The sequence below is a fragment of the Trachypithecus francoisi genome, unplaced genomic scaffold (assembly GCF_009764315.1).
Source record: "Trachypithecus francoisi isolate TF-2019V2 unplaced genomic scaffold, Tfra_2.0 Lachesis_group4, whole genome shotgun sequence".
In the NCBI taxonomy this organism is placed as follows: domain Eukaryota; kingdom Metazoa; phylum Chordata; class Mammalia; order Primates; family Cercopithecidae; genus Trachypithecus; species Trachypithecus francoisi.
The window spans coordinates 56,958,724-56,972,076 of record NW_022681469.1 but is presented as its reverse complement, the minus strand read 5'-3'; the positions used below and the strand labels follow the sequence as shown (position 1 = coordinate 56,972,076).

At 37.1% G+C, this 13,353-nt stretch overlaps 1 protein-coding gene across 1 annotated transcript in view; it reads right to left on the bottom strand.

Annotated features, from left to right (window-relative positions):
- Positions 1-12,888, bottom strand: part of CCDC146 (coiled-coil domain containing 146) — a 154,211-nt gene extending 141,323 nt beyond the window's left edge. The window contains exon 1 of the mRNA XM_033192958.1: positions 12,722-12,888. Within this exon, the coding sequence (XP_033048849.1) occupies positions 12,722-12,877 (156 nt within the window). The 5' untranslated portion in view covers positions 12,878-12,888. The remainder of the gene's footprint in view (positions 1-12,721) is intronic.
- Positions 12,889-13,353: the final 465 nt, after the last annotated feature.

Sequence of the window (13,353 nt, the reverse complement as noted above, 5' to 3'; positions counted from 1 at the left end):
TTCGCATATGAAAAAGTTCTAGAGATTAGTTGAACAACAATGTGAATATTCTTAACACAAATGGTACACTTAAAAACAGTTAAAATAGTATAATTTTATCACAAAGGTTTTTTTGAATGAGCAAATCCACTGACCCAGCAATCCCACTATTAGGAATTTGACCTTTTAACATGATTACTCCAGTATAAAATGATGCATGTTTAAAGTTAGTCACTCTATCATTATCTGTAATAGCAGACGATTGGAAATGACCTAAATGTCTCATAAGGAACTAGTTTTAAAAAGTATGTTCCATTCATGCCTTGAAATACTATGCAATGAAAAAAAATAAAAATTGTATATATATGTGAAAAAAGTGTGTATATTATACTACGACTTCTTTGTGCATAGATGTTCTATAAGGCTATATAAAAGATTGCTAATTATGGTTGCCTCTCGGGAGGGGCAGTTTAGATCGCAGAATGGGGTGGAAGGCTGACTTTTCACTGTTTACTATTCTGCACCTTCTGGATTTTGTACTATGTATATATTTTATATATTAAAATAGCTTTATATAAATAAAACTAGCCCCATGGCTGAATACATTTTATTACAACTTTATTATGATTCCCTGATACTCTGTTCCTTAACTTCCCAGTCTGGCTTGCATCTCACTGCTTGACCATTGAGAACCTAATCTTGCTTGCCTAATGAAAACTTTAGTAACTGCCTTGTCTTAGCTAACTTTTCTGGGTTGACTACTGCTAACTCATTTAACTGATTTACCTGTAAGTCTGGTTACCAGATGGACAAATTCCCAGTCCTACTCCCTTCTGTTTATTTGCCAAGGAATCTACCCAACAGACAACAGTACTCTCTCTCTGTCTACCTATATATTAATACTTCTTTTTTTTGAAAAAGGTATTTTATTTTAATCCTTAAGCTTCCATCTTTAGTTCCCAATGTATTAAAATAGTGATTGCATTACTAAAGGCACTGTTTTGTAAGATGCACATTCACTACTAAGAGCCACGAGCTTTCCAAAGCCAACTTTCTCTCAAAGGAGAAAATACTATTATTTCTCCTAATACTTATTTTGAAGAGCAACATCTGGTCAGTGACTATTTAAAAAGCCAGTATCAAAGTTTAGATTATTATTTTTAATATTTAATCAAGTTGCTGCAACAGTGGTAAACAATCAATGAAAAATAAAGAGGTGATTAAAACTGTATTAACTATATAATTAAACACACACGCACATACACATACAAACTAGGATCTCATTATGACAGTAAAGAACCAGAGAAGGATAAAGGAGAAGAGGGGCAAATAAACCACACAAACAGAGAGACAAATGGGCCACTGAGGGTATGGCCACTGCTGCGTTTTCCTCCCATTCCTAGCTTTGGATCTGGCATATTGTAGACGCTCAGGAAAGATTTTTCAGAATGAGTAAAGGAAGATAATCTCACAGATTGTATGTGAGGAGGTAAAGAACCAATTTTTCTTTATCTTTCTTCTTCTCTGTGCCCGATTTTCAGCACCCTTCTGACTCCCTCTTACCGCTAAGCACAGCTTGTTCAAATGGAGTTGTTCTGACAATACCCCAGATTCCTGGCCAAAATCCATCTCCACGTTTGTCATTTTAAAGGTGCCAAGAAGAGGACACGCTAACACAGTGCCTTCTTTCCTCTTACCCCGACTGCTTCTGCAGTGTACAATTTAACTGAATTGAGGGGTATTAGTCTACTTAGGAAAATGGAGTATGGCCTGTATTTTTATAATCTTAGCATCAATATTAAATCTTTGTAAGTGGATTTAAGGTATGTTGGTATCTCAAATATTTAAGTGCATTACAAGGTCTTCTTCCATACTGGAAAGATTTTTAAATTTCCAACCCACTGTCAGAGTAAAAACAATAATAACAAAAACTTGGGAACAATAGAACCTATCTGTACTGTTCAATAAACTATCCGTCTCTTTAAAGATTCTTGACAGCCAAAGACAATCTTGAAAAATTATTCTTGCAAGGGTGCCTGGATGTCTGAAGGAAAAGTGAAAACATGCCAATAATAGCAAGATTTGCAGGAAGGTTTATAAAATAAACTTAGTCATTTTTTAAAGCACAGCCTACAAGTACAGCTGTTAGTGAGGGGTGATAACTAAGGGGAGGATGGGGAAACATACTAGAAATATTTAAACAGAGTGTTACATATTTATCTTTGTTTTAATACACAGTCTACTTTAAAAGTCAAATTGTAAAGCCTAAAATAGCAGTGTTTAAATGTGTGAATGTCAAGTGAACAATGTCAAGTGAAATGTGTGCTCAAGCAGGAAATGGAAGATTGGGTTCCAAATTCCACCCAGATGTGTAACCCAGGGCAGTCTCAATCTTCCAGAATCTTTAAGATGGAAATAGCAATATCTCAAAACTCCTATTACAGAATCATTCTGAAAAGTAAATTTACATACTTGAAACTACTTCGTAAGCTCCTTGAGGGTGGGGTTCTTATCTTTTCATCTTTGTAACCAGTTAATTAAGGTATAAAAAAATAGAAAATATTTAATTCCTTAAAAAAATTTTGAAGTATCATTAGGGATTATCTCAAGAAGCTCATTAGTAACTCTATAGAAAGTCCAACCTACAAAATAAATGAAGCTTTAGTAGCATCAGCAGAGCACCAATACTTTCAGTAATTAAAACTTTAGGCCAGGTGCAGGGGTTCACACCTGTAATCCCAGCATTTTGAGAGGCCAAGATGGGTAGATCACTTGAGCCTAGGAATTTGAGACCAGCCTGGACAACATGGTGAAACCCTATCTCTACATAAAATACAAATATTAGCCAGGCCTGGTGTTATGTGCCTCTGGTACCAGCTACTCGAGAGGCTGAGGTGGGAGGATTGCTTGAGCCCAGAAGGTAGAGATTGCAGTGAGCTGAGATTTTGTCACTGCACTTCAGTCTGGGCAACAGAGACAGAGCTTATCTCAAAAACAATTATTTAAAAAATCCAGCATTTATTTATCTGGTACCAGCCTTAAGAGAACAAAATATATAGAAAATAAAGCATCTTTTGAATATATGAATATCCTCGTAAAAAAGATAATTTTACAAGTATGAAATTAGGTAAACAATGGCATCTTTTTAAAAATACACAGTGGTAGACTGTGTTGTTAAATATACATAGGTATCAAGCTGCAAGTCTTTCAGAAAGCATTCTGAATACTATATCAAGAACCTACTGTGTCTACACCTGTAGCCAGAGACTTCCCCCATAAGCTCAGATCCACGTACTGGACATTCCCTTCAGACCTGTTGCTTCTTCTGAACTCTCATGTATGGTGCCATAATTTGGCTGATTTCCTAAATCAGAATGTCAAGCATCAATTTAGATTCTTTTCCTCACCCACTCCATCCACTCAGACACTAAGCATATAGACACTAAGTCTATATAAGTCTAAAAGACACTAAGTCTTTTATAGTTCCCTAGTATCTCTCCTAAATGTATTCACTCCTTTTTCCTCATTGCCACTGCCACTGTGCAGTCTCTCTTCACATCTTCATCACGAAATGGCATTCTAACTGGTGAGGTGGTAGGAATGGAGAAACACAAATTCAAGAGATATTAACAGAGAACCAACCGACAGAACCGAGGAGCAGAGTTAGGTTTGGGAGAAGGATAATGGATTTAGTTCTGAGTATGTTTAGTTTGAGGTACTTTGGGGTCATCTACATGAAGATATTCCAAGTATGTGCATATATGGGTATGGACAAAAAAAAAAAAACCAGATTCATAATGGACCCTGTGTATATGGATGAAATATCCCCTTTCATGTCTTACTGCCCTAAAAATCTTTCTAGACCATCTCATCCCACAGCGATCAAGCTTCTGGTAACACTGCTTGTATCTTCTGGGTCCACAATCGTATGTCTTTTGTTGACATTTAATATTTCAATCTTCTTGTTCACAAATAATGCTTCTAAAGAATAGGAACCTTTTTATGCTTTATGTCCATAAATTCTCACGGTATCTAACATAATCCAGCACACAGGAGGTGCTCAAAACCAAGGAGGAGTTGAAGGGATGAATTTAATTTCAGTAGCTTTAGCAATAATAATTATAAACATCTAGCACAGTGCCTAGCACATAGTGAATGCTGTATCTTTTATCTTTTAAATAGATTAAGACTTAATGTCCAAAATTATTGTTCACAAGGTTCTTAACATCTTAATACTCATCAAATCTGACATGCAACTGAAACTTGGACACAAATGCTGCCATTACATATTTTGTAAGAAGTGCAACAGTTCATAGTTTTATATATAACCTGTTTTCATGAAAAGGTCATATATCAACAAATTTAATCCATCTTCATCATTGCCCATGATGATCTGTATACTTCCACACTCTACTTTTAGTTTCGTATTCTATTTTGATTCATAGTTTTACTTTCTTGGTGTTTCCCTACAATGTTGGCTCTCCCTTTTATGCCTCCCAAATGCAATGCTCCTATGCCTCCTTTTCTCCACCTCTTGGCTAAGTCAGGTCAAAGACTTACTTAACAATGATTGACACAAGAATTATTTTCAGGAAATGAAGGGAGGGAATGCCTGGTTCTTGGTAAAAAGCAAAGAGCCAATTATTTCGCTTAGGCAAAATAATTTAATGTTTTGATTTTGACTCACAGCATTAAGACAAAAGTGGTTTTACAGCCTCCAAGTCTTGGAAAAGTTCAACATCTGACACACTGACCCATGACAACTGAGGTCACATTTATAAATCAGTGCTGCTTTACATAAGCACATGCAGATAGAAGTAGAAATCCTAACTAGAGAATACCATGAAAGCTATCACTTATATTAACCCTGGACGTGTGAGAGCATCTAACATAATACCCATCCGAGTGTATGCTGGTTCAACCTCTTTGGAAAAACTGATTGAAGGTCTTTACTAAAGTTGCATACAAACCTAAACTATGACAGAGTAACCCCACTCCTGTGTGTATACCCAAGACAAGTTCATTCTTAAGTACAAGGCATGCATAAGAATGATCACAGAATCTTATTCATAATCTTCAAAACAGGAAATAATCCTTTTGTAAACAAAATAGAATGGATCAACAAATTAGGGTATATTTATACAGTAGTGAAGTAGGAGGCAGAACTCGACTTCGGAGGCGGGGCTTGGATGTCGCACAAAATTGAGGACTAGCTAAAACAGGTCTGAGGCAGAAGCACCTCCCCCATTAGACACGTTCACCAGTGTGCCCTGTTGGTTTACCATTGCCATGGTAACACTGGGAAGTTACTGCCCCTTTCCATGGCATCAACTTGACAACCTGCAAGTTACCACCCTCATTCTAGAGATTTCTGCATAAACCAGTCCTTCATTTGCATCTAATTAAAAGTGGATATAAATATGAGTGCAGAACTGCCTCTGAGCTGCTATTCCGGGTACACTGCCTATGGCGTAGCCCTGCTCCACAAGGATCAGAACCTCTGCTGCTGCAGTTCACTGCCACTTCAATAAAGCTGCTGTTTACCACCACCAGCTTGCTCTTGAATTCTACATGGTTGAAGCCAAGAACCAATAACCCTCCCAAGCTAAGCCTCAATTTGGGGGCTTGACTGTCCTATATCATCAGGATACTAAGAAGCAATAAAAAAAGAATGGAACTACTGCCACACATAATGCTATTAATGAATCTCACAACTATAAAAGTGAGCCAAAATAGCCAGACACAAAGAAAAACATACTGTATGACTCCATTTATATGATGTTCAAGAAGAGGCAAACTAATACATAAGCCAGTATAGTGGTTATCTTGGGTGGGAGCAATGACCGGGAAGGCCTCAAAGGAGACCTCGGGTTCCTGGAAGTAGATCCTGATTAGACTGAGAATATGGTGGGAGAAGAGTTAAATCAATGAGATACATATTTAAAGGAGATATTTAACTCTCCAACTTACAAAGAGAACACAGATGATTGGGAGAAGAATGATAAATTCAGTTATGGACATGTTGGTTATAGGCAAATGTGAAAAACCTGATCTGGCCAGGCGCCGTGGCTCATGTCTGTAATCCCAGCACTTTGGGAGGCCCAGACGGGCGGATCAGGAGGTCAGGAGATCAAGACCATCCTGGCTAACACAGTGAAACCCCGTCTCTACTAAAAATACAAAACATTAGCTGGGCGTGGTGGTGGGCGCCTGTAGTCCCAGCTACTCGGGAGACTGAGGCAGGAGAATGGCGTGAACCCAGGAGGTGGAGCTTGCAGTGAGCCGAGATAGCACCACTGCACTCCAGCCTGGGCGACAGAGCAAACCTCCGTCTCAAAAAAAAAATAAATAAATAAATAACCTGGTCTGTATACTTAATATTTATGAGGTTTACTCTGTATGTTATACCGTAAGAAAAAAATTAACAATATAAAGAAAATGGGATAGGATTAAATATTCAATAGGACAAAAAAAAGTCTGGAGTACCAGGCCTCATGGTTAGGCAGCACTGGCCAATTTGGGAAGCAGGTGTCCCACATTAACCCACACAGCCCATTGATGGGAGTTGTGTGGCTTGGTTTCCAAGCATCACTTAATCACTTTTTTTTTTGAGACATAGTTTCACTCTTGTTGTCCAGGTGCAATGATGTGATCCTGGCTCACTGCAACCTCCACCTCCCAGGTTCAAGCAATTCTCCTGCCTCAGCCTCCTGAGTAGCTGGGATTATAGGCATGCACCACACCTGGCTAATATTTGTATTTGTAGTAGAGACGGGGTTTTGCCAATGTTGGCCAGGCTGGTCTGGAACTCCTGACCTCAGGTGATTCACTCACCTCGGCCTCCCAAAGTGCTGGGATTACAGGCATGAGCCACTGTGCCCAGCTCCAAGCATCACTTTGAACATTCATCCCAAGGAGTGAATTAACACAGTGTAGTTCCTGCCCTGTTAGGTCTTACCGCTTAATGTGATCATAATGTCAGTGGGCAACTCTAAAATTTTCTTTTTCTTCTTAAAAATAAAGGGATCCATGTGCAGAACATGCAGGTTTGTTCCATAGGTCTATGTGTGCCATGGTGGTTTGCTGCACCTATTGACCTATCCTCTAATTTCCCTCCCCTAAGCCCCCAGCCCCCCAACAGGCCCTGGTGTGTGTTGTTCCCCTCTCTGTGTCCATGTGTTCTCAATGGGACTCTACATTTTCTATGCAAAATATTTTATGCCAATTAGTCAATAAATATCTGTTAATAACTAAGCCCCAAGTGATGTGGGAAGAGTTGAGAGGTTGGAGAAACCTCTGTGAGCTGGCTACTCAGGCAGTTCCCTGAAGGACATGAGATTTGAGCCAGGATCTCAAAGGTTAGGAAGAGACTCAGGGGTTGCAAAGTGCGGTCTATGCAAGCATTTTGTTTGGTGTTTTAGTATGAATGGCATAGCTTTAAAAGCAACAGAGGCAATGTGACTAGGCAGATTGGTGGATAGCCATGATCTTACATCATGTATTTTGAATTTATGCCAGTTTCCTTAGACATCTGAAGTTATTCTTTCTAAAGTCCCTGATGAGGGGAACAACAAGGAGTAGATCCCGAGAATCTAAGTGAATGACTAGATTGTTAAAGTAGTTTGGGTATAAATTGCAGAGGCCTGTGACTGTCTTAGTGAACACATTCTTCAGGCAATATGAGACGAGAGCATGACACCCATGCATGGCAACTTGGCAGGGCTGGGCCAACTGTGCAAATAGCATTAGTAACAATGAATGCTGTAAGCAGCTTCTGTGTTTTCCAATGTTATGCCAAGCACCTGGACCCTTGGAAGTGGATTTCTGACTGCTTTCCTTCAGTCGTCATTTGCACTTTTGCCATTTTTGCAGATACAGTTTCTGTTTAGACAACCGAAGGAAGACAAAGTAGGTTAAAGGACAAAGACAACTGAAGGAAGACAAAGTAGGTTATACACAGTAGGTTAAAAACTTGTGAGACCCATAGATTTTCGAATAATCATAAAAGAATTATAAAGCTCCAGATGCCAATTAAGAACAATATCTTAGTGGTGGTGTTATGGAAATAAAGTTTTCTGAAGCCAATAATTCTGAATATTCTGAAAGTTTGCAATTTATCGCTTGTTTGAGGAGTTCTCAGGCAGTAAAATTGCTGATATTGATACTACGCAAAAGGGTAGGTAGCACAGTTGTTTGAAACTATTATTGAAAGCTCTTGGATATAATTATCAGAGGCCTGTTATACCCAGCAATTAATACCTCTAATTTGTGCATCCATGTATATTGAGAGATTCTTGAAATATTTATTAAATTGTTAGATTGAGGATCAACATGCATGAGAAGTTGCCCTAAGTTCTTTAATTTTTCAAAACAAACCTTTATCTTTAGCTTAGAAAACCTTGAAGATAATTTTTACTATTAGCATAACTTTTGCTACAAATAAACTCAAGTTGTTGTGATTTTTACTGTTATGGCTTTATAAATTGGTCTTAAGGTCTGTGAAGAGTGGCCATAAGCCAAGATAGCTGCTCTTTAGAAGAGCCCTGACGGATGGGGCGTCAGGTTCCTGTGTGTCAGTCATGTGAAACACAATGACAACAATGAAAAGGTGAAATCAAACGCATGAAACAGAAGAAATTTATTACTTACAGATCTGACAGCTTAGGGGTGCTGATGGGGAGCGCAGATAAGTCTGGAGGTGGCAGGGAGCTCAGCAGTGGGTGGGGAGTGAGAGAGCAGCTGTGGAACCTCACCTTTATTAAGGTATATGGGTATTAGCCCTCTGGTCTTCTCACAGGAGTTGTGGATTGGCTGATTTAAGGAAGACACGCCAGAAGGGGGAAACTTATTTATATGACTCTGGTGTTGACCATTAAGTTTATTATGGTTAGCAGCTGTGGGGTGTTTTGGGTTTGGGATTAGCAGGATGAGAAACAAGTGGGCTATATCTCAACCACGTGGGGATGAGTTATTTTAACTAGTACAAAGATTGGGTATGATTGGGTTTCAAACAACTTATGTCAGACCTAAGAATGCATGAGTTTACATCATAAGTGTATGTTGATTCAACGTCTTTGGTAGCTACTGTATCAAACAAATTTATGATACAAGTTTAGCCTTATTTTTGATTTGATTATTAAAGGTAGTGGTGGAGAAGTAGAAATCCTAATGCAAAGTTGGACATATGATGGATTTTAACAGAAATGTGAACCCTTCACTTGAAATATTAAGATTAGAGGAAGGAAATCATGGTTTTAAAAATATAAAGATAAGCATTTCTTTTTCTCCATAGCCTTGCCAGCATCCGTTGTTTTTGACTTTTTAATAATAGCCATTCTGACTGGTGTGAGATAATATCTCATTGTGGTTTTGACTTGTGTTTCTCTGATAGTGATGCTGAGCATTTTTTCCTACTTTTGTTGGCCACATGTATGTCTTCTTTTAAGAAATGTCTATTCATGTCCTTTGTCCTTTTTAAAATGGGGTTATTTGTTTTTTGCTTGTTGATTTGTCTAAGTTCCTTATAGATTCCAGATATCAGACCTTTGTCAGATGCATAGTTTGCAAATATTTTCTCCCATTCTATAGTCTGTTTACTCTATTGATAGTTTCTTTTGCTGTGAAGAGGCTCTTTAGTTTAGTTCAGCTACTGTGGAAAGCAGTTTGGAGATTTCTCAAATAACTTAGAGTTACCATTCAACCCAGCAATCTCAATACTGGGTATAAAACCAAAGGAAAACAGATCGTTATACCAAAAAGACACATGCACTCATACATTCATCACCAAACTATTAATAACAAAGATGTGGAATCAATCTAGCTGCCCATCAGTGGTGGACTGGATAAAGAAAGTGTATTTTATATACACCCCACAGAATACTATGCAACCATGTAGGAAGATGAAATCATATCCTTCACAGAGACATAGAAGGAGCTGGAGACCATAATCCTGAGTGAATTCATGCAGGAAAAGAAAACCAGACACTGCATATTCTCATTTATAAGTAGGAGCTACACATTGAGCACACATGGATATAAACATGAGAATAACAGACACTGCAGACCACTAGTGAGTGGAGGGAGGAAGGAAAGTGTGGGTTGAAAAACTACCTACCAGGTACTATGCTTACCACCTGAATGCAATATGCCCATGTACCAAACCTGTACTGTATGCCCTGTATCTAAAATAAGAGTTAGATTTAAAAATATATAAAGACAGACGTAGAAATAGATTTAAATTTGTGTGGATATAAATATTCATAAATCTATTCCCTAGCTCTGTCCACTGACAAGGGCTAGAAGCTATGACATTCTAGGAGCAATGACCATACTCAGCATTAATATCTTAGTTTCCAAATATCATTCTCCAGTAAAAGGAACTAGGGATCCTCCAAGAAATGACTGGAGCAAAGAAAATACAAGATGAGCCCAGAACACATTCTTATGCCAGAAAGGAAGTGCAGAAGGAATTACAGGAGCATATCAGAAGGACAGGTAAGCCTACCTGAAAGGTGTACACTGGCCAGATGTGGGACAATTAGAGCATGAAAAGGAATGACAGTGAGAAACCATAAGTCCACACTGATAAACAGATGAAAAAATAAGGAAAGAAGAGAAAGTTCTTCCTTATAGTAGAAAGCCACCTAACAAATATAGAAGAAATGATGGAATTAGAAAATCACCATTTGACAACCATCATAACAAAAGTTGATTTGGGTAAGTATCACCAATAAATCCCAAGCTAGTAGGTGAAAATGTTAAGAGGAGTAAGACAACTACATAGTCTCAGAGTATCTCTTCTTGAGGTGCTTATTAATTTCAAATGGAAAAATAAATAAATAAAAGAGAAATCTGGAAGTCACCACCTTAACCAAGTGATCAAGATGAACAAGTCTAGCAGTGGGACAAGGCACATCATGTGTTCCTGGTAGAAGATACTTGAGAAGAATACAACATTGTGTCTTTATATTTTCACCAAAAATACATAACTTGAATCTAATAATGAGAAAATTGGAAAAATCCAAATTGAAAAAAAAATCACAAAATAAACAGCCTCTTCTCTTCAAAGTGTCAATATCATGAAAACTAAAGAAATCCTGAAGAATTGTTCCAGATTAAAGGAGACTAAAGAGATGACTACTGAATGCAATACATAATCTGGAATTTTCTTTTGCTATAAAGAACATTATTGGGACAATTGGCAAGACCTGAATAAGGTATGTAGATTAGAAAATGGTATTATATCAGTGTTAATTTCCTGATATTATTGTACTATGATTAAGAGAATGAATATATTTTTAGGAAACACAGTGACGCATTTAGGTGTAAAGGGGCATCGTGTCTTCAGAGAGAGAGAAAGAGAGAGGTTGAGAGAACAAGAAGATAGAAAGAAAAGGATAAAGCAAATGTGTTAAGATGTTAACATCTGAGAAATCTGGGTTTAAGTTCCAAAGTAACTATGGAAATTCTTTGCACTATTCTTGCAACTGTCCTGTATATCTGAAATTATGTCAAAATAAAAGAAAAAGTCAAAACTGTAGAAAAAGTGAACAATTTAGCAATTTAGATCCTGTACACACATATATAACACTATTTTTTTTTTTTTTTTTTTTTTTTTGGAGATGGAGTCTTGTTCTGTCACTCAGGCTGGAGTGCAGTGGCGCTATCTCGGCTCACTGCAAGCTCTACTTCCCAGGTTCACGCTATTCTCCTGCCTCAGCCTACTAAGTAGCTGGGACTACAGGCGCCAGCCACCCCGCCCGGCAGATTTTTTGTATTTTTACTAGAGACGGGGTTTCACCGTGTTAGCCAGGATGGTCTTGATCTCCTTACCTCGTGATCCACCTGCCTCTGCCTCCCAAAGTGTTGGGATTACAGCACTATTATTTTAAAATAATAAATAGTGGGATTATTTTAAAATAATAGTGTTATGGATTATGGGCCATAACACTATTATTTTAAAAATTACTTTTTTATTGCATTCTGTTCCAATTTGGTTTTGCTTCTCGGTTTTGAATGAATTCTGTTTTTGCTTTAAGACTTTTTAAACTTATTTTTTACTATGATTATCAAATTTCTTAGAATGTTTTATTCAGTTATATAAAGTTTGTCATCTGAAATTCCAATGTCCTTTAAATCATTTTCTAAAGTATAGCTGTCAGGCATGACCAGGTAACAGTTGAATATGTAGTCAGCCATTACTTTAAAAAAAAAAAAAACCCTCCCTATATATGGGTATTTCCTAAATGTTCATCTTGCTTTTTAAAGTTCACATAATGAGAATATATAATTCATCATATTCCCCTTTTTGCTTATTTGCTGATAGAAAACAGCAGATTTCAGTGCTCCATTGCAGTAACTATAGTTAGTTAGGTAAATATATATTCTTTCTATCATATGACAAGATCTTTTCATTGTATGGAAGTAAATGTAGTATATGCAATAATAAAAGAAATCTTCATTTCATGTACCAACCCAAGAAATGTATGTAACTGACTGAATATATATGCTAATACTTAGGCTACGAAAGTATCAGAACCTACACTACTGCATTGGCTCAGAATTACATGATAAATTTTTGGAAGAAAAGGCAGGGACCATTTTGTTTTAGTGTATCAGGTTGTAAATATCACCTACAGGATATATGTAATAAAGAATTTTGATAATGATATTGGCTTCATTTGAATTTTTAAGTACATGTTGAGTTGAGTTTTACTGTAGTAACATATAAAGAAAAATATACCTCATGCAGAAAAATGAAAGCTGGAGTTTCGGATAAATCAACAAACCGCTCATCTTGAATGTTAATTGTGGGCACTATGGCATAAATGGGCTCTTGATCCTTTTCATCTTTCTCCTCTTCCTCTTCTTTTTCTGTGTCTGTGCTACTGTCTTCCATTTCTCACGATTCTAAAATAAAATTAATCCATACGTGGCTATTTAGGAGTGTCTTCACTTATAAAGTAAAATTAATGGAAAACAATAAAAATAAGCAAAAAACGGAATAAGCTATTCTTCAATGAAACTACAAATCAGGAAAGTTAGCTATAATCTCATTGTAAAAGACTGCTTTTTTGCAAAGATACTCTCTACTGTTGCATTCAAATCAATCATTCTTATTTTTAAAAGTATGCTACTGTTGCAATAATTGGAAAATAATATATATATGAATTATAATGAGAATCAAGTCAATATCAGCCTAGACATTTATGCAACAAGAAGTCAGAAACCTCTCCAGCTATCCTATTATCAGAAAGCAAAGTGTGCTGATACCTCTATAATCTATACCTTGTACATATTTCTGCAGAAAAGTGCTTAAAATACTGTATTGTAATTTACTATTTTTCATATTGTCTACCTTATTGAACTTCTTAG